The sequence below is a fragment of the Cervus elaphus genome, chromosome 1 (genome assembly GCF_910594005.1).
Source record: "Cervus elaphus chromosome 1, mCerEla1.1, whole genome shotgun sequence".
Classification (NCBI taxonomy): Eukaryota; Metazoa; Chordata; class Mammalia; order Artiodactyla; family Cervidae; genus Cervus; species Cervus elaphus.
In genome coordinates this window covers 69,828,535-69,853,756 of record NC_057815.1, presented here as the reverse complement: position 1 = coordinate 69,853,756, position 25,222 = coordinate 69,828,535, and the positions used below count along the sequence as shown (strand labels likewise).

Sequence of the window (25,222 nt, the reverse complement as noted above, 5' to 3'; positions counted from 1 at the left end):
CAGCATCATCACCCCTGAGGGTGGAACCTGAGGTCTACCATCTGAGGGAATCTTTCTCAGAACTCCGGGTTCATAGACACTTCATTCCTGAGTGCCAAGCTCCATGCTAAGGCCTGTGCTTATATTTAACCCTCCTGATAGCCCTCCAAGGAAGCATTGCTATTATCTGGGCTTTACAAGAGAGAAACTGAGGCACGGCGAGGTGATGGGACTTGCCAAAGGTAACCAAGGAAGTGAAAGATGGGGCTGGAACACAGACCGTGGTTTGCCTCTGCAGCATTGATGCTAGGAACCCTGACCCTGTGCCAGGCCTCTTGGCACCAGAGCAGAGGGGCCATTTGTGGTCATGGAGGCAGCCCTGGTTCCTGCATCAGGGAGCGGAAGGTATGAGGGGGACTGCCCCTCCCACCCCCGGCCGGCCTTGGGGACTGCACCGGGAGGGGTGAGGCAAGCCTGGACGAGTTGCTGGGCGGAGGTTGTGTGTGTGGACCTGACTGAGCCGGCTAATGGCTCTCACAGGGCCAACTCATCAAGCCTGAGGTGACAGCTTTTGTGCCTCCTGTTTCCTGCCCTCCACTCCCCAGCCACAGTGGAATTTTGCCAAGGAGAGGTTCAGTGAGACAGAGGGGCATCCAGACAGGTGATGAGGGAGCGAGAGTTAGGAAGACAGGAGAAACATACAGGCATCCTATGGGAAATCTGGACCTCAGAGTGAATGAGCTCTCAGTGGCCACTCTGAAGGTGGGTGGCAGAGCTAGGCCAGAAAGACAGTTCTTAAAACACCAGCCTAGAATCTTTCCAGGGGTTAGAGATTGCCATGGCTAGCAAGGCAAGGAAGAAGGATCTTACCCTGAGTGAGGAGTGACTGTGGGGAAAGCCTGCTTCAGGTTCAGTGGCAGAGAAGGCAGAGACTGGCACATGATATACTCCACATGCAGAAGATGAGAACTTTATCACACTGTGGGGAGGCTAAGAGTCAGAGAGCCTGCATTCAGATCTATGCTTCCACTTACCTACTACTTCACCTTGGCCAAATCAATTCCACTGTTGAGCCTCAGATCTCCTTAGGTGATGTCTAAAAGGACTAACTCTGGTCCGACTGGACACACTGGTGTGACCATCAAGTGAAATAACTAAGCAAAAAAAAAGTATTTTTCTGAGGAGAGAATGAGGAGAAAGAGCACTGACCCTGAAGTTGAAAGACTGAAACTATGTTCATGTGAGATTGTTCTGGGAGTATCATCCAATGCAATTAAGCAAGAAAATGAATGTTGTAAAAGAAGAAGAAAATGGGCTTCGCTGGTGATTTAGTGGTAAAGAATCCGCCTGCCAATGCAGGAGACTCGGGTTCGATCCCTGGGTCAAGAAGATCCCTTGGAGAAGGAAATGGCAACCCACTCCAGTATTCTTGCCTGGGAAGTCCCATGGGCAGAGGAGCCTGGCAGGTTACAGTCCATGGGGTCGCAAGAACCCAACATGACTGAGAAACTAAACGACAACAACAAAGAAAAAAATAATTGTGTTTGCATATCCTATGATTTTGTTCCTGGGCAATGCAAGGGAAACAATGGAAAACACACTCCAAATGATAAAATAATTCTGTGGGGTGGCTGGTGATACAATTAATATATAATAGATCTCTGTTTGAAACTCAGTTCCACCATTATGTTGTTCTCAGCAAGTTGTACTTCTCAGATCCTTTGTTTCTTCATTATAAAGTGGGATCCCTCCTTGCAGAGTTGATCTTACAGTCAGCTTCTTGTCCATGTTGCTGTCTCAGGGTCAGCAGCTGTCACACCCATGGCAACTGACCTAAAGCTTGTGCCTCTGCTTCTAATGCACAGTATAAAATATGTGCTCTTCAGGGGCTGCTGACACTCCCCACCTTACAGACATTTGCCTGAGAAAAGCAGTATTAATGAAGGTTGGATATAAACACCTACACACACACACACACACACACACACAGGTCAAGATGCTGGATTTAGACAGGAATAAACTCCTCCACTTTGATCATCATTAATTTGGTTTTCCTACTGATTGCCCTTTGGTAAGGTACAAACCACACTGGGAAAAGTTCTAGCAAGTCTCCTTAGGAAACAAGGTTTCCTCTAAGGTTCTTGTTGAAGGTACAATTTATAACATCATCTTACAAAGACCTAGGAGAGGTACTTATCTCTGTTCAGCACCAGCAGTAATTGTGTTCCTTCTGGGAAACTAGTTTAATGCTTCAATGTCTCATGGACTCCATATATTATGTAATCGCTGTTTCCCTCTTTGCTTTGTTGCTAGGGAGCTCATATCCAAAATTGTGACCGAATCGTAGCCTGCATTTTACATATAGACCTCACTCCTGGATTAACTTCTTTAGCTTTTACTTTCTTTTGGTCTCAGTACCCTTACATATTTATAATTTTGTTTTGTAAAAAAATTTTTTGAACAAAGAGAGAAATAAAGAGGTAGAAATAGATTATATACATGAACAATCTACATAAAATGCTTCTGTGTATCTACCCATCTATCCATTCACCCAACCAACTTATCTTTGAGAACAAAAAATGCCTATTCCACAGTGTTTTTGTAAGAACCAAAGTGTTTGTTAATGGTGATATAACGCTGGGCATGGGTTCTTTGCAATGTCCTCCCCATGCCTGTCTGCCTCACAGAGAACTAACCCATTTTTCCTCCCTGCTGTCTCTGCTTTCCCTTGTCAGAGCTGCTACCCCTTGCCTATTACCTACCTGCTCTCCACCATCCAACTCTTCCTGGCAGGGACTATATCTGGTTCATTCTCGTGGCCTAGATTCTCAACCTGAGGGCCAAGTGCTATGCTGATCTTCATGGATAAATTGGGATTTTTCATTCCATTTTCAGTTCAAAAGCATCAACCAAGGCAAGAAGACCAGTGTTGCTGACTCTATGCTACGGATGCTGGAGAGGTATTCCCAAAACCTGGAGGACCTGATCTAGGAGCGGACTGAGGAGCTAGAGCTGGAGAGACAGAGGACAGAAAGGTTGCTCTCTCAGATGCTCCCCCTGTGAGTGGACTTGATTCTGCCTCTAGCCTCAGTGCCTCTGAGCATGGGACCTGGGAGCTGGGACATAGCAGGTGCTCAGTAAAGCTGGGCTCCATGAATTGATTCAATTCATTTGTTGTTTATCCATCATATTTTCATAGAGCCCTTGCATGCATTAGGCACTGTGCTGTCCACATGAGTATTGAATTTCTGCTGCCTCTTTCCTTTGAGAACAAGGACAAGGTGCAGAGTCCCCCATCTGACTTCAGAGGAAGTAATGTCCAGAGAGGGGCAGGTATTCGCTGGAGGGGAACCAGCACACAGTAGACCTATCCCAGACCCCTGACACTCATCCCAGGACTTTCCCACAGATATCCCTCGCTCACTTCCAACTGTGGAAAGAGGGTCCTCCCACCTTGTGACTCTGGCCCTTCCTATCCCTTCAGGTCTGTGACTGAAGCTCTGAAAATGGGGGTAGCCGTGGAGCCAGAGTACTTTGATCAGGTTACCATATACTTCAGTGACATTTTGGGCTTTACCACTGTTGCAGCCCTGAGTGAGCCCATTGAGATGGTAGGCTTGCTCAATGACCTCTACACACTGTCTGATGAGGTTCTGGGCAACCATGACGTGTATAAGGTAAGAGGACTAGGAGGCAGGCATTCCATCTCTCTCTCTTCTACACTGTGTTTGCATCATACCTATATTTCCAGTCATTTACTTATGCACCTTTTATCAGTAAGCTATTGTTGTGTAACAAACAACTCCCAAACCCAATAGTGTAAAACAATACACCTCTCTTCTTGCTCACAAGCCTATAGGTCCAGCTAGAAAATTCTCTGGATTCGGCTGGGCTCACTCATACATCTGTGGTCAGTGTAGGTGAGAGGAAGCTCTGCTGATTTTGGCTGGACTCTGGAGCCTTCGCTGAGACAACTCAGTTCTGGTCCACATGGTACCGCACCCTCCAGCAGATGAGTTGGTATTATTTAAAAGGTGTGCCGGGGTTATGAGAGAGAAGACAGAAGTCCAGAAGTCTCTTGAAGTCTAAGCTGAAATTGGGCACATTATTATTTCTGACATATTCTATTGGTCAAAATAAGTCAAAAGCCCAGCCCAGATTCAAGAGGTAGGAAAATAAATTCTACTTGTTCCAGGTGAGGGTCGACAGATGAATCAGCTTCTGTGTCTGCCCACAGGAAGCTCTCAGTGCTGTCGGTAAAAGAGGAAGACAACCCACTATGAAATTGATGATCTGGGGAGGCAGAGGAGGCTGAGAGGGCCTCTAATCCAGCTAGGAGTACATGTGTAGAGTAAAGAGCAAGGAAGGCTTCCTGGAAGAGATGCTGTCTTCCTAGTATTGTCCATCCTGGGTGTGGTTGCCCCGGGCAAGCAATGGGCTAATAATGTACTAAACTTTGAGGCTTGAGAGGGTGGCCCGAGAAGTGTAAGAAATGCTAAATGGGCTTTGATGGCTGGACATGAAGTGGGCCATCAGTGGAAGTGGGTGGGAGACAATGGATGGGGGGCAGCAGGGGCCTTGGCAGAGCCATCAACCCTCTCCATGATCTAGTCCCTATGTACCTCTCAATCCTGGGTTTGAGTCCCACCCTGGACACCAGCTTCTGTGTCCTTTTGGTTTCCACTCTCTGGGCCTCTGTTTCCTTACCTGTTAATATAAAACAGGAATGATGATTCCTGTCCCAGTGGGTTCATAGACGATGGGCAGATTGTCTCCCCCTGGTAGAAATTCTGTGTAAAGCTGTGAGCCTGTGAAAGTGAATAGCCTTCTGCCCTCTCTGCCTGCCATAGGGGCCTTCCCACCCCAACCCTTCCCCTATTCTGATCCCATTGTTGGGGGTCCCAGATCAGCCTCAGACATAGTGGAGGAGGTGCGGAGGAGCTCCCAGGAGACAGCCATACACTGGCTCCCCTGCCCTTCGCCTTCATTTGTGACCTGCCAGCCCCCTTCCTGCCACAGCCCTCCAGGAAGACTGGGGCTGGAGATGACCAGGCCCTGGGCTCAGCTGAAGCCAGGAAGGGAAGGGTACATGGGCGGGAAGCTTCAGAGGTGAGTTTCTGAGGTGCCAGGTAACCTGCTGATAGTACTACACACAGTATCCAGGCAGTAGTATTCACCAGTATTTATTGAGTGCTTACTGTATACCACACACTGGTATGCAGTTTAGATGCCTTATTTGTATTGTACCATTTGGTCATCATAACAACATAAGAAGCTGTGAGGTAGGTACTAGCACCCCTAATTTACAGATGAAGAAATAAGGAGTTGAGCAGCTGGTCTCAGCAGGACGTGCAGCTGAGACTTGAACTTGGACATTCTGGTCCTGAAACCCAGCTTCCTCAGGGCTCATGGTCCTTCCAGGACCCAGACCTCCTCAGGATAAAGCCACAGGTTCACAGCCAGCCCTCCAGGAGTGGGCCCCGTCTCCTTCCCCAGTGATTCTTTTGCTCTGCCTCTGCACCCTCTGCATTCTTCACACAGGCTTTGCTGTCTTGCTCTCTCTAGCCACGAGGTCTTCACACATGCTGTTCCCTCCTCCTGGAACCCTGCTCAACCTCTTCTTCGGCTCCCTCCTGGTCACCCTCCTGGTGTCAGGTTAGCTTGCCTGCCCTCCCACACATGGTTAGGAGCTCTTGTGTGATGCTCTCATAACAACCCCTGGACATGTTGGTTCCAACTTAAACCACTCTGTCCCCAGTGCTTGGCAGTGTCCAACGTGTGGTGGGTTCTCAGAAAATATGTGTTGGCTAAATGAGGAGCTCACTAAGGCCCAGAAAGGAAAATGACTTGCCCGAGATCACACAGCTGATAGGTGACAGAGCCAGGACAGGAGCCTGCAAGTCCACGACCAATGCCCAGATCTGTTCACTGCCCCACAGTGACCAGCAGAGACCTGAGCCGCTGACATTCCTAGCACACAGCTTCCCTCCTGTTTCCCATTCAGGACCCCACGTTCCTGCCCTATCCCACAGCCTGAGGCATTCTCTGTCATGCTGGCTGTGTTCCCCTCTTGTCTCCAGAGCTTAGGAAAAGATTCCTCATCTCGTCTTGCTGAGCCCTGCAGCTTTGATGTGCCCTGAGTCACCCCTGGCCTTGTCTCTTCCTTTCCTGCTAGTCTTTTCTCACACATGTGTCCCTCTCAGCTCTGAATCACGCTTTCTGATCTGCTCTGAACTCTGGCCAGGAGGTCTGCATCTTTCTGGCAGAGCGGAATGAAATAAAACAAGGCCTGCACACCCATCCAGATGTGGGGAAACGGGAGGCTGGGTCCTTCCCAAGTGCAGGCGCGTCTCTCATCGCTCACTCAGCCGCCTTGGGTTCCCCTCCATTCCAGCAGGATCTGGTTACTGCTCTTTAATCCGGTCTGGGCTGGGAGGCAGCCAGGCGATCATTTCCTGGTTCCCCAGGGGTCTGCGATTCCCTCCCAGCAGGTACTGAGAGAGCAGTCTCATGGACAGAACTCCACAGCAGGGCCGTGCGGGCTGCCGGGTTGGGGGGTGCTGGGGGGTGGCGGAGGGTTGCTTGCGGAGGTATGGAGGGGGGTGGGGAGGAGAGGGCTTTTACTCCAGTCCTCAGCCCAGAGGGTGAGCCTGGCCCCACCCACATGGCTGAGCCACTCTAGGCACCTCACTTCACCTTTCTGAGCCTCAAACTTCCATTTGTAAAACAGAGGTGAGAGTGACTCTGGCTTCGGGTGGTCCTGCAGATTGAGCAGAATGTGAGAGGAAGTGCTGTCGTTCACGCCAACAGGATGATGGGCACAGCATGTACTGGCATTGAGGCCTTGTCCTGAAAGTACAGAATAGGGGGAGGTGGCGCTAGTGGTAAGGAATCTGCCTGCCAATGCAGGGCATGCAAGAGATGCGGATTCTAACCCTGGATTGGGAAGATCTTGTGGAGGAGGGCATGGCAACCCACTCCAGTATTCTTGCCTAGAAAATTCCATGGGCAGAGGAGATAGGTGGACTACAATCCATGGAGTCGCAAAGAGTCAGACATGACTGAGCAACTGAACTCACGCAGACACACCAGTTAAGCGTCTACAGAGGACTGACCTGGCTTAGGGATTGTCACAGGATATCTCATTTAACGTTCGAAGTGTCCCTCAGAGGGATGGATTATTATCTCTACTGTACAGGTGAGGATACAGGCTCAGAGAGGTAGGTGACTCATCCAAGGTCACATAGCAATTCACCTCTGTGTCTGTTAGTATGGAAGCCTTTGCACCCACCTCTCCTCTGGCTGCGTTCTCTCTTCTGCTAAAGGACCACACCTGCGTACAAGGAGCTGCATCTCTCAGTTGCAGCTGAGCGCCCCCTGCGACAAAAGTCTCTGGTGATCGTCTTTGGGAGTCTGAGCTCCTAGAGAGCAGAGCCTGTGCCTGGTCACCTTTCTGCTGCTAGGGTTGTAAGATGGTTATTAATTACATCAAACTCTCCCTTCTAGCTCAGGTGGCAGGTAGGTGGAGGGCTAGAATTCAGCTTAGCGGCTTAGAGAATGTAGTTTGGATGTGTGGTCACCTCGGGGCTTTCTACGGCTCCTCTGTGCCAGTTTGGACCTTGGGTCACCCATCTGAGGCAGTGCTGGGTCCCTAGAGCCAGTGTACTGTTCCTGAATTGTACCTGCACAACTGGCGGGCTGGGAGTGGGGCCAACGAGCAGTAGGACTCTTGGGCTGCCTCTGGGAGGCAGGACTTGGCCTAGACATAGATGCTAACAACGTGCAGAGCAGGAAAGAGGGAACCCCACATAGCAGGCAGATTCTCCCCACAAGAGAGAGAGAAAGGGCCCAAGCCATGTGCATCAAGAGGCAGCATAGCATATGGACTCTGGAAAACTTGCACTGAACAAGTTCACATCTGTGTTGTGTGATGTTGGCGAGTGACTTAATCTCTCTGGCCCAGTTTTCTGTATGCAAAATGGCGATAGTATCTGCCTCACAGAATTCTTGTGAAGATTGAAAGCATTAATATCTGTAAAGTGTTTGGAATTGTGTCTGGCATGTAATGACTGCCATATAAGTATTTAAAGGAGCACTTACTTAGTGCGTCTTCCCATCTTGCCAGTCAGATAATGCATTCATCTTCTTGTGAAGAAGAAGAGTGTGGGCAGAGGGAAAGCCAGGGCTTGCTCATATTCTTCCCTTTGGGCTGTGTGGTGGGCCGTCTCTCCTCTGTGGAAATGTACACAGTAGGAAGGCAGCTGTGTCCTGTCCCTGCCGCATTCACGCCAGCCCTCAAGTGAGTGCTATGTGGGTGACAGTGAATGATGGAAGGGAGGTGGAGGGCACAGCCTTGAGGAAGGAAACGTGTTTCCCAGCTGATGATGAGGGAGATTTTATGGTCTCAATATGATGTGAACTGGGCTGATGGAGGGCCCAAATCTCAACAGATAGAGATCTCAACAGATAGAGAACATTTCAGGGGCTACCAGGGGCCTGGAGGTGAGCAAGCACTGAGTGTCTCTGTGGAGAGCAGAAAGGTTCCCATTTGGCTGAAGCATGGAAAACCAGGAGCAATTGTTAGGAGTAAGTCAGGAAATTCTACAAATCATGGGAGTCCCTGATCGCTAGCTCCATGGGGAGTGAATTTTAAGCCATTGGCTATAGGGAGCAAATTTAAGTATCTGAGCTCAATAGGTTGTGATTAGGCCAGATCACTTCTGGGTACTGGGGCAGGGATATCCCGAGTGAGGGAGAGGGAGAGTTGGGGGACAGAGCTAGGAGGGCACAGTCCACAGCTAATGATGGGGAAGGAGATGTATTCAGTTACAGCACTCCCTGTGGACATGAGAAGCATCATCATTATTATCACTGTCTCAGTTCAGTTCAGTTCAGTCGTTCAGTCTTGTCAGACTCTTTGTGACCCCATGGACTGAAGCACACCAGGCCTCCCTGTCTATCACCAACTCCTGGAGTTTACTCAAACTCATGTCCGTTGAGTCAGTGATGCCATCCAACCATCTCATCCTCTGTCATCCCCTTCTCCTCCCACCTTCACTCTTTCCCAGCATCAGGGTCTTTTCAAATGAGTCAGTTCTTTGCATCAGGTGCCCAAAGTATTAGAGTTTCAGCTTCAACATCAGTCCTTCCAAAGAATATTCAGGACTGATTTCCTTTAGGATGGACTGGTTGGATCTCTTTGCAATCCAAGGGACTCTCAAGAATCTTCTCCAACACCACAGTTCAAAAGCATCAATTCTTTGGCGCTCAGCTTTCTTTATAGTCCAACTCTCATATCCATACATGACTACCGAAAAAACCATAGCTTTGATTAGGTGGATCTTTGTTGACAAAGTAATGTCTCTGCTTTTCAATATGCTGTCTAGGTTGGTCATAACTTTCCTTCCAAGGAGTGTCTTTTAATTTCATGGCTGCAATCACCATCTGCAGTGATTTTGGAGCCCCCCAAAATAAAGCCTCTCACTGTTTTCATTGTTTCCCCATCTATTTGCCATGAAGTGATGGGACTGGATGCCATGATCTTAGTTTTATGAATGTTGAGTTTTAAGCCAACTTTTACACTCTCCTCTTTCAGTTTCATCAAGCGGCTCTTTAGTTCTTCTTCACTTTCTGCCATAAGAGTGGTGTCATCTACATATCTGGGGTTATTGACATTTCTCCAGCAATCTTGATTCCAGCTTGTGCTTCATCCAGCCCAGCATTTCACATGATGTACTCTGCATATAAGTTAAATAAGTAGGGTGACAATGTACAGCCTTGATGTACTCCTTTCCCAATTTGGAACCAGTCTGTTGTTCCATGTCCCAGGTGCTAAGGGAAAGTGCACATGCTTGGCTAGAGAGAAGGCTCTGCTCTTCAGGCCCAGTGATGCTGGCAGGTGCCCACTGAAGGAGGGGCAGTGCAGGAGTGGGGCTCTTTAACCTGCAAATGGGAAGACTCGAGAAGTAGAGTCGCTATCTTCAACCTTGGCTGGCTTGGCCTGTGACACGGGAGAAGGCCATGACACATATCTGTGTCCCCAGGAACTGGAATGGTGTCTTCAGAATAGAGAATGAGCTTGAGAATAGGAAAGGTTTGTGGCATGAGTTCAGAAGGTAGAGCTGGAGCCAGCAGGTGAAAGGCAGGTTGCTTTCAACTCAACTTTTGTAAATCAGAGCTGCCTAGAGGGAGAAGCAGCCATGTCAAGGAGGAGACATGAACAGGACTAGACAGCCACTGGAAAGCATATGGATGGTCTTTTAAAGTCCCTCCTGGTTCTAAGACTCTGGGATTCTATTGTCTCCAAAACTGTTAGTGCAGGAGATGATGGTGATGGTGATGATGGTAAAGACTGAAGTCTCTGCTTATTGAACATCTATAATGAAACTGGCTCTTTACTACTTTAACTTTAATATGCATTTCATATAAGAGGAACAGGGGCTTGCACAGGTGAAGTGGCCAGACCAAGGTAAATGGCAGACCCAGGGTTTATATCCATCTATCGGATTTCAAACTCTACATTCTTGGATTACACCTTGGAAAATCAAAGGTTGGAGAAGTAGGCTATGTATCCAATATACACGTGCTCCTCTCCAGATGAAGCCCTGATCTGCTGCTCAGCATTGTGCAGCTGGGGCTCCCAGCTCTGTTGCCAAGATGCTCATGGCCTGGGCTCAAAGGAGATGAGACAGGCACGGTCACCTCCAATTCAGATAAAGGTGATCTGAAACATGCAGATTTAATCTTTGCTAGAGAGGCTGGGAAAGATGCCACTGTGGGCCAGAGACTCGAGGGGTGGGCCAGGGGTGCCTGAGAGGTGGCCTTGTGTGGGATGTGGGTCAGTCCAGGGAGGGGAGTGCTTGTACTGGAGCATGAAGGCTGTGACTTCTAGGTGGAGACCATTGGGGATGCCTACATGGTGGCCTCGGGACTGCCCAGGCGCAACGGGAGCCAGCATGCGGCCGAGATTACCAACATGGCCCTAGACATCCTCAGCTCTGTGGGTGACTTCCGAATGAGGCATGCGCCCACTGTGCCCGTTCCTATCAGGGCTGGCCTGCACTCAGGTATGCACATGGGACTGTGAGAGCCTCCCAGTCCTGCCTGGGGTGCTGGCTGGGGCAACCCAACCCAAAGGGTTCTGAAATTCTGAGATTCTAAAACTCCATAATATAATTTTTTTGCAATGTTCTTCTATTATTTTAAGCTTCTAAGATATTATAAATCAAAGAATCTGTTTTGCTTAGATTCGTGCATATATATATATATAAATATATATATATATACACATATATATACACATATATATATATATTTATCTCAGCATCTGTCAAGGACGTTTAAGTCCCTGCTGAGAAGCTGATAGAAGAGGCAGGACAGAGACCTTCTGTGGTCAGGCAGACAACTAAATATCTGTGGGGTGGGGACTAGGAGATGCCTCAGTGTCTCTACTATAGTATATCTTTTTCACGCCCCTACCCCATAAAGTCCAAACTTCCCAGCCCAACATGGCCTCCAAGACACTTGCTAATCTCTGCAGCCTCATCTCCCACTTGGTATTCCATCCATACTCAGCCACTTGCAGTTTCCCACAGGCCTATGGGCTCTGTGCTTCTGTGGCTTTTGCACCTGCCGTTCCCTGCTCACTCATTTTCTTATCCTTCAAGACACAGTTATATACTGCCTCCTCCAGGAAGTCCTCAGGGCTGGGTCAGAATCCCCCTTCTGGACTGGCACAGGTCTGGTGCTTCCCTCTTCATGACATTGATTGTAGTTTACACGTCTCCCCCTACCAGGCTGAGGGCTCCCTAAAAGCAGAGCCTAGATTTTTCTGTGCCCTCCTACCCACAAGCCAGAGCCAGGAACAGATGTCATCTCCTCTCAGGGTGTTGTTGGAGATGCCATACAGCTTCATCCTTACCCTCTAGCTGGAGCCCAAAATGTAGGGTGGGGACAGAAGTTTAGGGGTAAGGGTGAGAAGGACAAGACTGTTGTAGGGACTTCTCTTGGGTCCAGGAGCTCACTGGGCACATTTGAGTTTCAGGGCCCTGCGTGCGGGGGTTGCGGGTCTCACAATGCCTCGGTATTGCCTCTTTGGGGACACTGTTAACACCGCATCCCAGATGGAGTCTACAGGACCGCGTGAATGTCTCATACTTCTATCCTGCCCAGGGAGGAACTCAATAACTCCTACTACAGCCTGGCTGTTTGAAACAGTGCTTAGTAACCAAGCCACCAGCTGGTGGCAGCGTACTCTAGTTACCAGCAAAGCCACTACAGCATAAGGAGATGATGTGTGTCGTTTTTTTTTTTAATATAACTTAGCACAGGGCTTTTGTGATGATCTCATGAGAGAATTAGCAGGAAAAACAATGACTTGAGGGGCAGGAAACCTGGGTCCTCAGCTGGACCCAGGGTGCACAGTGTCCTTGAGCCAAAATGCTCTTCCTCTAGGTCTTGGTTTCCCCATCTTTAAAATGAATGGGCTTCCCAGGTAGCTCAGTGGTAAACAATCTGCCTGCACCACAGGAGAAGATCCCCTGGAGAAGGAAATGGTAACCCACTCCAGGATTCTTACCTGGGAAATCCCATGGACAGAAGAACAGGTGGGCTACAGTCCACAGGTCACATAGAGTCAGAAACAACTGAGCATACACACACACACACACACACACTCACACAGAGTGAGTGGACCCCTTTTGATTTTTTAAAATGCCATTTTAGCCACTTGCTGGCAGCAGGAGCCACTCTGATGGCTTGATTACAGCAGTGCAAAAGCTGAGCCTCCGCTCTGGCTGCAGAGACTGTGTGCTCTCTGATGTCGCTCCAGACACATCTTGCTTAACCAGATGTGGTGGCCTTAGTGGGGAGTCCTGCCCTTAAAAGTAAAATAACTGCTTATCTGCACTCATCAGCCTTCAAAGACTTTCCTACAAGTAGAGATTATGTCCCTGCAGTTCTGACTTCATCTTGTGTTCTTCTTAACACTCAATCCATGTAATTTACTTTTCCTTGAGACTGCTGCTTTAGTGCCCAACAATCTACTGGGGGACAAGAGGGCCAGGCAAAGGGCATTGCATGAATCAGAACTGTGTGCCTTGCTGGCTGGAACTGGGGACTGTTACAGACCCTCAGTGATTTTACCAAACACTAGGTACGCAGTCATCAGGTAGTAACTTGACTATCGCCTTTCTCCTCAGCATACAGAATTCGTGTCAGCAGAAGCACAGTCCACACACTGCTCAGCCTGGATGAAGGCTACAAAATTGACATCAGAGGCCAGACTGAGATAAAGGTGAGAGACTTTCTTTCCTGGGATTGATTGGAAATGTCTCCAGGGGTCCAGTTTCTGTGGGCAGTGGGAGAGATTCTCACCTGACTGATGTCGCTGAAGCAAGGCCGACCCAGGAGCTGATCACCTTCCGTGTCCTCCTTACTCCCCTAGTTCCACGGAAACGTTTCTTCCTGGGAGACTCACCCTCATTTGGCTCCTCATGAGGAAAAGTGCCAGGGCAGAGAAGTTACTTCTACTGATGGTCCACCCGGGCAGCATACTGATGTCCAACAGATATTAACATATTTATTACCACAGAAATGATGAAAGGAGGATCCATGTCCCTACTGTATAGTTGAGGAAATTAAATAAGAGATATAAAGAGAGTTGTCCAAAGTCACAGAGTTGATCTTAGACCTGGTGGCTCCAAAGCCTGTGCCTTCTCCATAGCACTGTCGGGCTCCTACTCATCCTTCAGAACCTTAGCACAGACCTCAGCTCTCACTGAAGCCTGCCCTGACCCAGGAATACTCTTCTTCCTTTCCCCCAACAGTAAGTATCCTGTCTTCTCTGTGCACCCACCAGTCCCATGGCTGACCCTCTGCTGTTACGGAGTGATGTTGGGTTATCCCTGCCCCTCAGTCCTGAAAAGGCAGAGATTGGTCTGTCACCTCTGTATTCTTTTTTTTTTTTTTTTAATATTCACATTCAATAATGGGACTATCCTATGAATGACTTTTCTTCTTACCTTACCCTCTTTCGTTTCCCCAGCTCCTCAGGTAGAGCCAGGCCTACAGAGTGACTGAAGCATCCAAGGTATTTAACGGCCCAGGGCTGTGACTGGGCCCCACCAACGGGTGCCCCACAGGACTGACTTCATCACACAGTGATGTCAGAGCAGGAGAGTGCCGCTCAGAGACGAGCAGTAACTTGCCCAGGGTCACCTAGCCTGAGAGGGCCAGTGTAGGTGGGACACTTTGCTCTGGAGGCTGAGGTTATGAGAGAGTGAGCTGGAGTAAGGGCAGGCATGTCTTGTTCAGGGGAGTGGGTGCTAGAAGTCCCAAGGAACAGAGGATTCTGATGACATGCAGGGATGCAGAGTGGGAGTGGGGAGAGCAGCATGCCAACCTCAGGTTCTTTGGCCTGACCTGAGTGATCCAAGGGGCTACACCCATCCCTGGGCCAGGTGGGACATGAAACTTCTAGGACAGCCAGCCATGATCCCTGTACCCCTCATGGCCCCTCTGCTCCTAACCTCCAGGAAGCTGCATCCCCATCCCAGGGAAGACCAGAGGAACCTTTGGCTGTTTGGGAGACTCACAGATCACAGAATCCTGGGATCTTAGCGTTCCATGTCTGCTGGTCATAGAATTCAAGATTCATTATTTATTTACTTCTCTAATGGATAAACATAAATTCATTTAATCCTCACAACAACTCTCTGAAGTATTTAGGAAATGGAGGCACAGAGAGGCGATGTAAGTTGGTCAAAGTCACACAGCTAGCAAGTGGCAGAGCTAGGATTTGGACCCAGTCTGCCTCTAGGCTCTAGGCTGCTCTCCTCCCAGTGGTGGGGAGCACGCCTCTGTCCTTGCTCTCTGCTTAAGGAGGTTTGCTAAGCTCCTTTCCTCTCTCTTCCAGGGGAAGGGCTTCGAGGAGACCTACTGGCTGCTGGGGAAGGCTGGCTTCCTCAGACCCCTCCCCACACCTCTGGACATCAAACCAGGGTGAGTAAGAGGAATTTCCCCCCAAAGCTTGGTCTCTTTTGTTTGAAATTTGACACTTGTTATTTTTCTAATTATAAAGGTATTACCTGCCTAGTGTGGCAAACTTGGAAAATACAGGATTGTTTCATGACTAAATAATCTCCATCTTTCCGCTCCTGAGAGACAGCTGCTGTTAGTACTTCAGCATGGTTCCTGCCAGCCTGTTTCTGGGAGGTTTTTCATGAATGAGATCATTCTGTCTCCATGACTTCTCATTCTGGTCTGTGTTCTCTGCTGAGCATCCTGAGCGCCCTCCTGTATTATTCAGAGCACTTTACATACACACTCTTACTTATAGCATCCGGATTGCAGCCTATGGGCACCACGATTGACTCAACCTCCCTCTTGTCGCTGAGCATGGAGACTCTTCTCATTCTGAGCCGGTTAGAGGTGAAAGTGAAAGTATTAGTTGCTCAGTGTCCCACTCTTTGCGACCTCATGGACTGTAGCCAGCCAGGCTCCTCTGCCATGGAATTCTCCAGGCAAGAATACTGGAGTGGGTTGCCATTTCCTTTTCCAGAGGATCTTCCCAACCCAGGGATCGAACCTGGGTCTCCTGCATTGCAGGCAGACTCTTTACCATCTGAGCCACCAAGGAAGCCCGAGGTGATACGTTGATAAATATCACTGGGCGTTTGTCACCATTCAGACTATTTCTGCAGATGAGGAATTTACAGATCAAAGGTCCTCATGTTTTAGGAGGTCAAAAGAAGCAGATTCTCGGAGAGCTGGTGCCTGCCTTGCAGTTGGGCTCTCCCCTTTGTCCTCTGCCCTCTGTGACCCCACGTCCCTCTCTGAGGGCAACGCGGGCGAGGTAGGAGGGTGCTGTGCTGTGCTGTGCTCAGTCGCTTCGATCACGTCCGACTCTTGGCGACCCTATGGACTGCACCAGGCTCCTCTGTGCATGCGATTCTCCAGGCAAGAATACTGGAGTGGGTTGCCATGCCCTCCTCCAGGGGATCTCTCCCACCCAAGGATTGAACCTGGGTTTCCTGCATTGTAGACAGATTCTTTGCCATCTGAGCCAACAGGGAAGCCCCCGCACTTCCTATAAATGATAGTGAGTGAGTGATAAGTTGCTTTAGTCATGTCCAACTCTTTGAAACCCCATGGACTATAGCCCGCTAGGCTCCTCTGTTCATGGGATTCTCCAGGCAAGAATACTGGATTGGGTTGCCATGTCCTCCTCCAGGGGATCTTCCTGACCCAGGGATTGAACCTGGATCTCTTCAGTCTCCTGCATTGCAGGCAGATTCTTTACTGCTGAGCCACTGGGGATGCCCGGTAGGGGGGTAGCAAGTACATTTTACAGCGACATGCTGTTCCTTACTCCCTTCCACTGGAGCCACAGGCAGTCTGCAGACACCAGAGGGCACAGGTGCTGTCTCTTGTTGAGAATTAGTTTTCTAGAAATGAGGAGGACCTAGGGACCACAGGGGCCCATGGGCTCATTCCACCAGTGGGCGGCTGGCCTGGGGATGGACAGAGCCCCATCAGGGGCCCACAGCACAACCACATTAGAGTTTCCTGAGCAGGGCCTTTCCTTCATTAGATCTTCCAATTGGCTCCTCTCAGCATTTCCAGGACAGGCCCCACCCCAGGCTGTGCCCCCCACCCCCACCCCCAGCTATCTCTTGAAGATGAGAAACCCCATGTGGGGCAGACACGGGCTTCCTGGAAAAAGACCAGTGCTGAAGCAGCCTCGGCGGCACATCCTCCAGTGTAAGGGCTGGTGTGGACAGGGGCTGAGGGCAGTCAGAGTAGCCATTTCCTACCCCCGCTGTTGGGGTGCCCCAGGCCTTGGGACCCCGGAGAGCCCAGGCAGAGCCGTGCCCGGGGGCAGGCAGTGCCCCATTCATCTCCATCCCTGGGGTCCAGCGAGGAAGGAAGAGGGGGACACACACACTGACCTATGGAGAAGCCCTCAGGGTCCAGAACACACACAGGTGCACCTTAAAAAAAAAAAAAAAAGAGGACACTCCAGACTGCTGGGTGCAAAACCAGCTTGAGTTCACAGAAGCCTCCATAGAGCCCTGGGTCCTTCAGCCTGGCAGAGGCCTCCTGGGTGAGGACCAGGCCCCAGCCAGGCTCTGGGACCTGGAGTAGGCTCTTGACTTCCCAGGGCCTTCCCATGGGCAAGGGCTGCAGCCCCCTGGCCCTCTACTCCAGCCACCTCTCCAGCCTCCAAGAGCCACCGTCCTCTGAGCTTACTATCCTCAGTGCCAGCCCTGCTTCTGCCTCCAAGTGCAGACACTTTTCTCAGAAGGCCCGTCTGCTGACGCTGACCTCACTTCCTCATCGCCCACTCCAGCCCGGCCCCCGCAGCCTGACTTCCACCCACCGGCCCAGAAGGCTCTGTGAGGTCACTGGTGACCTTGCACCCCTGTCACTAGCTCCGTGGGCAGTTTTAGTTCCCAACCTGACTGCGCAGTAGCGTTTCCCCCGCCTCCCTCTTCCTAGAAAGGTTCTCCAAGGCCTCCTCGGCAGCCCCGTCTGTGCACCCCGATCTCCATCTCCTCCTCCCCGGGCTCCCCGCCGCTCCTCTCCTCTCCCCAGCCCTTCCTCGCTAGGGCTGCACAGAGCTCCTCCTCAAGGTGGCCCTTCCTCTCCTGACACTGATGACACCCCCATTCCCTCTGGGCCTCAGCCCCCAAACTTCTCTGAGCTCCAGGCCCGTGGAGCTCTTGCTGCCCCCTCAACAGTTCCTTCTGGAGCTGTCACAGGACCTGAGACCCGCCAGGTCCACCGGAGGCCTGGCCTCCCCCAGAGTTCTCTTCTCGTGGGTGGCCTCGCCATCCACAGTCAGAAAGCCAGACCCTGTCCCGGAGATGTCAGCCAGTTCCGCCGCCCTGCCTCCATCGCAGCCCTAAGCTGACGGCTTCTCCATCACCTCCTCTCTCTTGGCCGCTGCAGGGGCTTCTCAACTTTCACCCTTATCCATCTTTGCCCAGTAGCCAGAGTGATCGTTGAATAACAACACACATATGATACATGTGGCGTTTCCCTGTTTGACACCCTCCGGGTCTTCCTACCTGAATTCTTTCATGCTGCCTCTGAGGCCCTGCTCTGTCGGGCCTGGGCCTGCCCCGTGGGCTCAGTTTTCTAGCACCTTGTCTGTGAGTTACCACCTCGGGGCCTCCCTCATGCCCCTTAAGACTCACTGACTGAGCTTCCCACCTCAGGGCCTTCACTCTTGCTGGGCCCTGTGCCTGGTCCCTTCCTCTACTGCAGGTTTCAGCTCTGTTGCTGCCTCCTTCGCGAAGAGGCTCTCATCACACACTCTAATCAGGGCCCTGCTGCCGTCCCATCCCCATCTCCCAGACTTGTGTCCCTGAAGCACTTATTACTCCTTGATTTTCCTTGCTGATGCATTTATGGAACTTCCCCCAGGAGGGTCTGGCTGGCTGGCCGATCCGCCTGCAGGTCTGCAGGTGACAGACTCCCAGGGAGGTGAGTTCTCATCTCTCTCTCCCGACCCTGCCGCCTCATCCTGGGAGTGGGAGCCAGCATGTCTGGCAGCTATGTGTCACCCTGAGCTCTCTCAGCTGATGACTTTTCCACTCCAGGCCAGAAACTTTAGAAAGTGCCAGCAATGTTTTCATCTTCTTGGCTCAGGGAGGAAAGAGAGCAGAGATTAGGCCCAGTGAGCTCGACCTGACCTGGGAGCCTTCCAGGCCTCTCGGAGGCAGGGAAGAATCCCACACCACTTAGGCCCACGGATTCGGATACAGCAGGTGGGGGAACGGGAGTTCAAGCACACAAGTGCACCCACCTGTGCACACACACCCTCCACCCTGCACGAGCATCAGACATGTATACACGCGGAAACACCACCATGTGCCCCTCCGTTTACTGGGGGGTGAGATCACAGACAGACAGACCCATAGACACACGGAGAGATGCTTAGACAGCCACACAGAATCTCTGCAGGAAGGACCAGCTGGGTGAGAACTTGTCTTGGACTTGTGTTTATGAGGCAGTTACCAAATCTTTGCTTGAACTGTATGCTATAACTTGATTTTTTTTTAATAGTTTGATTTTTAAATCAAGTTTTCTAACAATGCTTTTGTCCTTACTTTCTGTATTTGCCGTATCGGCTTAAGTTACTTATCTTTATTTTGAGGGCTGTTTGGGGAAGCTGGTCAAGATCAGGGGATGGGGAACCCCCCACCTCATGATTTGGTTTAGCCATGACCTAGGCAGCAGAGCCCCAGAAGGGCCACCTGTCACCTGCCACAGAGACACTCCATACCGGGACCTGTTTTCTGCTCTGCCCCTGACAACTGTGCTCAGAACTAGCTCTGCCAAGCTGCTGTGAGGCCCTGGCTCTCACTCACCACCTTGCTCCCTTCTCTGTGCACAGCCAATGACCCCATTCCACACTCCTCTGGGCATTTGTGGGAAGCAGGTGAGAAAATGAAAGTGTGAGCAGGCTGGGGAGCCAGTGTCCCCGCTCTGACTTGTGTTAGAACCCCAGAGCCAAAGAGCTCCTCACCCCAAAGCATTAGGGCACAGGGCTGGGACGAGCTGCCCAGCTCCTGGGAGGCCTCTGGACCCACGTGTAAATGAGTGAGCGGCTCTTCACCTCCCTGGGCCCCGTGCCCTACAGTTTGAAGTGTGGACAGCAGTGGTGTGCCTGTGGCTGGGCTGCTGCAGGGATCAGGAGATGCCAAGGACAGTGAGGGAGCTCCTTGTAATCGGCTGTGGGCTCTGAATGCCCACCACTGTTGTTCTGGGTGCTGGGTTTACTATTCTTGTCTATCCTTTTCCCCTAGGGATGCCTGGCAGGAGCTCATAAACCAAGAGATCAAGGTGGCCTTTGCCAAAGCCCGCCAGAGCACAGCGGGACCCTGGGGTGCGGGGAGGGCCTTGACCCGGCCCTGAGGAGCAGGATGGAGATGGGCAGGGGCCAGCACCAGCCCAGAGACTCCTGTGCTTGGACACCCCCAGGCCCTCTCCTTCCTCCACTCCCTGCAACGAACTCCCTTGCTGAGTTCTCTGGCAGCTAACAGGTTCTCACTAATATGTGCCCTAGGGCGATAGCCACTGATGCTTTCCTCTGTGAATCCTATGGGTAAGCTTGCCTCTTGACACAGAAACAATAAAAAATAGAAATAGTCCCTTCCTTTCATGCTGTGCCTTGTTCTTGACAAACGGTTCTGACTCTCAGAGCTCATTATGGAGCTCACTATTCCTTCCATCGAGAACGCTGTCACTGTCGTACAGTCGTGGTGCCCAGGCCCAGAGAGAGGAGGTCATCCTGCTCCTGTCACATCACTTCTCAGAGCCTCTGCTTTGTCATCTCTAAAATGGGTTTGGAGAAGGCCCACACGAGGCTCGTTCCTAACACAGGGCTCCGTCCACAGCAAATGTTCAGAGCGAGCTGCCTCCTTCCCTGCCTCTCCTCCCTAGCCGGCCTAACCTCTGTGAGCACTGTGTTGGGAGTCCAGGTCTTGGGCTCCCAAGATCTCAGGGAAGGGTAAGGAGGAGAGTGATAATTCCTGGGCTCTTAGGAAAATGAGACTTCTGTCATACAGGAAAAAAAAAATAAAAAACCAAACCACAACTAGCTCATTAAACTGGCTTCCAACATCAAAGGGTTACTTTCCAAACCCCCGAGGCTGATTTCAGAGCAGCCGGACCAGACACACATGGAATTCATTTCCTTGACTGAGGGGAGAGGGTGGGGGCCAGGGGACAGGTTAAGCCCTGAACAAACTCGTCCTTCTTCAAGAGACCCCTTGGGAGGGCGGAGCTGGTACTAAAACTGAACTGGGAGTAGTGGGGAGAATGTTCTGCTGGGGGCTGTGCCGAGTGTGTGTGAGTGTGTGTGTGTGTGTAGATGTGAGAGGGATGTGGGTGATGTGTGTGGAGCCATGAGCTGCTGTGTGGTGGAAAGTATTAGACTCCGCTTTGGGAGATGCCCCTGCCATCCTGACCTGCACGACTTTGGGCCTAATCTTTTTACTCCTCAATTTCCTCAAATGCCAGATGGGATGGGTCACCCTCACCTCCCATGTTGTTGTGAGAATTCATGGAAAGGACTGGAAATGCCACAACTGGGCCCCAGCAAGCCTGCGGGAGGGCTGAGAAGGGAGGGTGTCCACGTGCCCATCCTGGGACGTGCCCAGGGCTCTGTGCATGACTGTGTCTCCGCGTGCTGTGCCCCTGTGGCCTGGCCAGAAGCATGGCCGGGTTCCTCCACTGAACTCTCCACAGCCCACAGAAGGCCTGTGGGTTTTCTCTCCAGGCCTCAGCCTCTTCATATGTAAAAAGCTTCTGGCCTAATCGCCATGAGGCCCCTCGGTGTGAGCCTCTGTGCGTACCCATGGGCACACAGGTGGTCAGTGGAGGGCTAGCAGTGGGGAGACACAAGACCAGAATTCAAACCAGGATTCCATTCCACTTTCCTCCCAGAAGCTGGTCTGTGGGCACCTCTATGCCCTTAGCTCCTCACTGCACATTGGGGATCACCCCACCTGCCTTATGAGGCTGCTGAAGGTCAAAGGAGGCAGCAGTGAAAGCTTGGGGTCCCCGGGAGGGTGCTGCAGCCGTGACTCAGGGTGCACCTGTGCAAACAGACCTGGTGGCTTCATGTACGTTGTGTGGATGTCAGCACTCGGGGGCCCCGAGCAGGCAGGTGACTGTGTTTCCATGCACGTGACTGTGTCTGCATGTGTGTGCCTGTCTACGGATGTGTGTGTGTGAGCTGTGCATCTGTGTTCATGTACTCTGATGATGTGTGTGCCTTGGTGTGTCTGCATGCATGCTGCCTTTGCTGTGTGCATCACGTGTCCACGTTTGTCTGTCTGGGCACCAAAGTCTGGGAATGGCGGCCAAACTTCCAATATTTGTGTCCATGCCCACAATGTGTGGGTCTGCTGGTGTGTGTTGCCTTGTGTGTAGGTGGGTGTATGTCCGGGGGTGTCTGGATCCAGCCTTGGGTGGGTGTCCTTGCTCTTGGGCCCTCCAGGATGGTAGTGTGGGAAGAGCAGAGCTGCCCATGCTGAGGAGGGCTAAGGTGGCTCTGTTCTTGGAGGCCTCTACTCAGACGCTCCAGGGTAGAACCTGGGGGCTCCAGGGAGAAACTCTGGTGCTAAAGCCAACACACTGCCTATGAATAGACCCCGTGACTCTGGGGTCCTCATCTCTCCCCAGCCTCCCCCATTAGTAGAAGATGTGGTCACCCAGGGGGACAGCCAGTACCCACCTGGCTCCTGCGCTGTGGTCCCTCCTGGGCTGGGCTGGTTTCCTCTGTCCCAGAGGCTTTGGGGCTTATTTACTTTACAGTCACGAGCTGCCTGCTGTGGGCCAGCCCCTATGCCTGGAGCTTCCACACACATTATCTTAACCACAGCCACTCTTGGGACAGGAGGTGTTTACCCACTTTCTAGAAGTAAAAACAGAGGCTCAGAGGGGTGAAAGGATCTGTTCAGGCCACCTCTGTCTCCTGATTCAAGGCGGCAGAACAGCTGCTACAGAAGCCAGGAGAGATAGCAACGGTCCCTGGAGAACATGCAGAAGGGGTGGCCTCAGGGGCAAGCAATTGTCTTCTCTGTGGATGAGGTGAGGCTGAGGAGGTGCTCAGAGCTGGCCCTCCCCTCTTGAGGAGCTGGCCTAGCATTTGCATGGGGCTTCCGTGCATAAGCTCAGATGGAACCCCAGAGATGGGGCCCCAAGTCATGACTTTCATGATGAATCAGTGCCAGCTGGTCCCCCTGAAGTCCCCTCCTCTCCCCCACCACCCTGGGGCCATCCTCCTGTCCCTCGGGGTCAGTTCCCAGCAATGGGACACCCCTGGCCTCTCTGGGGACTGGGGTTCTTGATATGACAGATGGGGCCACGGGGCTCTGGAAGGTCCTTGCGGGGCCTGGTCTGGAGTGGTTCAGTTCGTGGTCCTTCAGGCAGGCACAATTTGGGATGGTCTCCTTGGAAACAACAAATGCTTTAGCCTGGCATTCAAGGCTCTCCTCAGGCTGTCTTTACCGTACCAGCTCCCTGTACTCTGATGCTCTGGCCACGTCAGGCCTCTTACTCTTCCCCAAACCCTTCACGATGCCACCTCTTGTTGTTTCCTCTACCTAAATGACCTTATCTCTTTTTCAACATTTGGTGAACACATCCTTCAGTGTCCACCTAAAAAGCTACCTCCGGGGAATCCCCTGGCTATCCAGTGGTTAGAATCCATGCTCTCACTGTTGAGGGTCCAGGTTCAACCCTGGTGGGGGAAGTAAGTTTCCACAGGCTGCGTGGCCTGGCAAAAAAAAGAACTAGAACCTTTTCCTAACTTCCCTCTGTGTGTAATTAGTAGTTGCCTTGCCTGACCTTCACGTCAGTAGGAACCTTATCTAGTTCACTGCTTTCCTTTAATGCCCAGGCAGAGGTGTGCTTTGGGAGGCTGAATCGATGAATGAATAAACTGATGAACTAGTTAGCCCAGAGGTTTCAGTGAACAATCTCTGTTCCTGCAATACCAGCTCCCGAGTCTCCTGCCTAGTTTCTCCTCTGCTCTGTCTGCATCTGGGCTTGCTGAGTCTAATGCTTAGGCAGGATCCTCCCCACTATGTAGGTATGGGCAGTGTGTCAGCCCGTGGCTTCCCTGGCTGCCCTGTCTCTCTTCCCTACCTCCAGCCTCTGTTCTGGCCTGAATGCTCTTCCCCAGCCCCTCTGCTTCCCACCCCGTCTGGCCAGCTCCTCTGTACCCTCCATGCCTCTGCTCCTCTGCCACTTCCTCCAGGAAGCCTTCCCTGAAACCCTCCCTTCCACCCCTGTGTACTGTAGGAAGGGCACCTCCTCTGCCCTCTTAGCATCCCCCAAGTCACCAGCCCTGTCCTTGCACATGGGGGCTTCCTGAGGGCAGGGCTGGGTTGAAGCCCCCTTTCTGTGACTTCAGCGGAAGAAGAGATATAACAGGGCAGGGGAGGTAAAGAAGGCCACAGTGATGGCAGGTGAGCATTGCTTTAAGGAAATACACCTGCCTGGAAATTCATATTCATTCAAAGACTAGAGATGAGTCTACACTCTTACAAGGGGGTGGGGGATGAAGTGACAAGAGCAGAGGGAAGGGCCTCACGTGTACTTGGCATGTTGTGTGTGCACTGTCTCAAGGAGCTGTCCTTGCAGCCCTAGGAAATGGGTGCCTTCACCACAGTGGCTGTTGAGTTCATCTGGGACTGTGGGACGACAAAGCCCGGGTGCTTTCTGGCGGGCCGGCCATGCTGCCTCTTGTCCCGGCTCTGTCTCCAGACTTGCTTGTAGAAGCCACTCCTACTTGGGGCTCCAGTCTCCCGGTCAAGACATGGATGGTAGACTCCTTTCCCGGTTTCCCTGAGTCCTCGAGACTCTTCAGAAGTCCACTAGGGGGCAGGCAAGCTGTTCCCAAAAGAACCAGAGCCCCTGCTGCAACCCCAAGATCCCTAGCCCTTCCCCAAGCCCAGGGTCCCTAGGCTCAGCCCTCCAGCCCAGGAGGGAGTGATGGGCAGGACCCCACCACACGGAGAAGCCGTGCTAGAGGATCTCCCTGATGACGGATGGACAGGACAACTGATCTCAGCATCTGTCACCATCAGAAAGGCCCGGCCCAAGTCGGCATGTGTCAGAGGTTTGTCTAGTCTCTAGCTATTTGCATTTCTTGTTAAATAACACAAAGCTGATGCTAACCTCATCCAGGGCTCTGTTGGACGCGGCCTCATGCAGCCTACCACGCCCTCAGATGAGAGTGAGTGGCAATTCTGCCAGTTCTCTTCCACTGCTGACTTAGGCCTTCCTTCTGGGCTTCAGCTTAGTGCCTGGCCACCTGTCAGGCAGCTCCCCAGTGAGCTGCAGATCACTCTGACTATACCCTTCTCTGTTCCCTGCCCCGGACCATAGGTGACCACCCTCACTTTCCTGTCCTTCCCATGACCCTTTGCCTCACCCCTCATAATCAATCCTCAAGTCTGTCCCACCTACCATGATGAAGTCTGCCTTAGTCTAGGCTCCATCATCTGGGTCCTTGGCAACTGCTGCAGCCTCCCCGTCACCCTCTGGCCTCCATTCCCACTAGCCCGTGCCGACCCCAGTTGACCCCCTGTAGCCTGCACCATGTCGCTTTCCTACTTAGCATGCCCTCCACCGCTGATGACCAGGGCTCTTCCTCGCACTCCTGCCAGGGGACCCTCCCACCATCTCCCCCAATGCCCAGACTTTCCCACCCCCATGCCCA

The 25,222-nt window shown here is 51.7% G+C and overlaps 1 protein-coding gene across 1 annotated transcript in view; it reads left to right on the top strand.

The window, feature by feature from the left end:
- Positions 1–19,910, top strand: part of LOC122702572 (guanylate cyclase D-like) — a 41,455-nt gene extending 21,545 nt beyond the window's left edge. The window contains 8 exon segments of the mRNA XM_043916143.1: positions 2,875–3,038; positions 3,464–3,656; positions 10,871–11,045; positions 12,023–12,028; positions 12,031–12,120; positions 13,179–13,273; positions 14,894–14,979; positions 19,794–19,910. Of these exon segments, the coding sequence (XP_043772078.1) occupies positions 2,875–3,038; positions 3,464–3,656; positions 10,871–11,045; positions 12,023–12,028; positions 12,031–12,120; positions 13,179–13,273; positions 14,894–14,979; positions 19,794–19,902 (918 nt within the window). The 3' untranslated portion in view covers positions 19,903–19,910.
- The last annotated feature ends 5,312 nt before the right edge of the window (positions 19,911–25,222 follow it).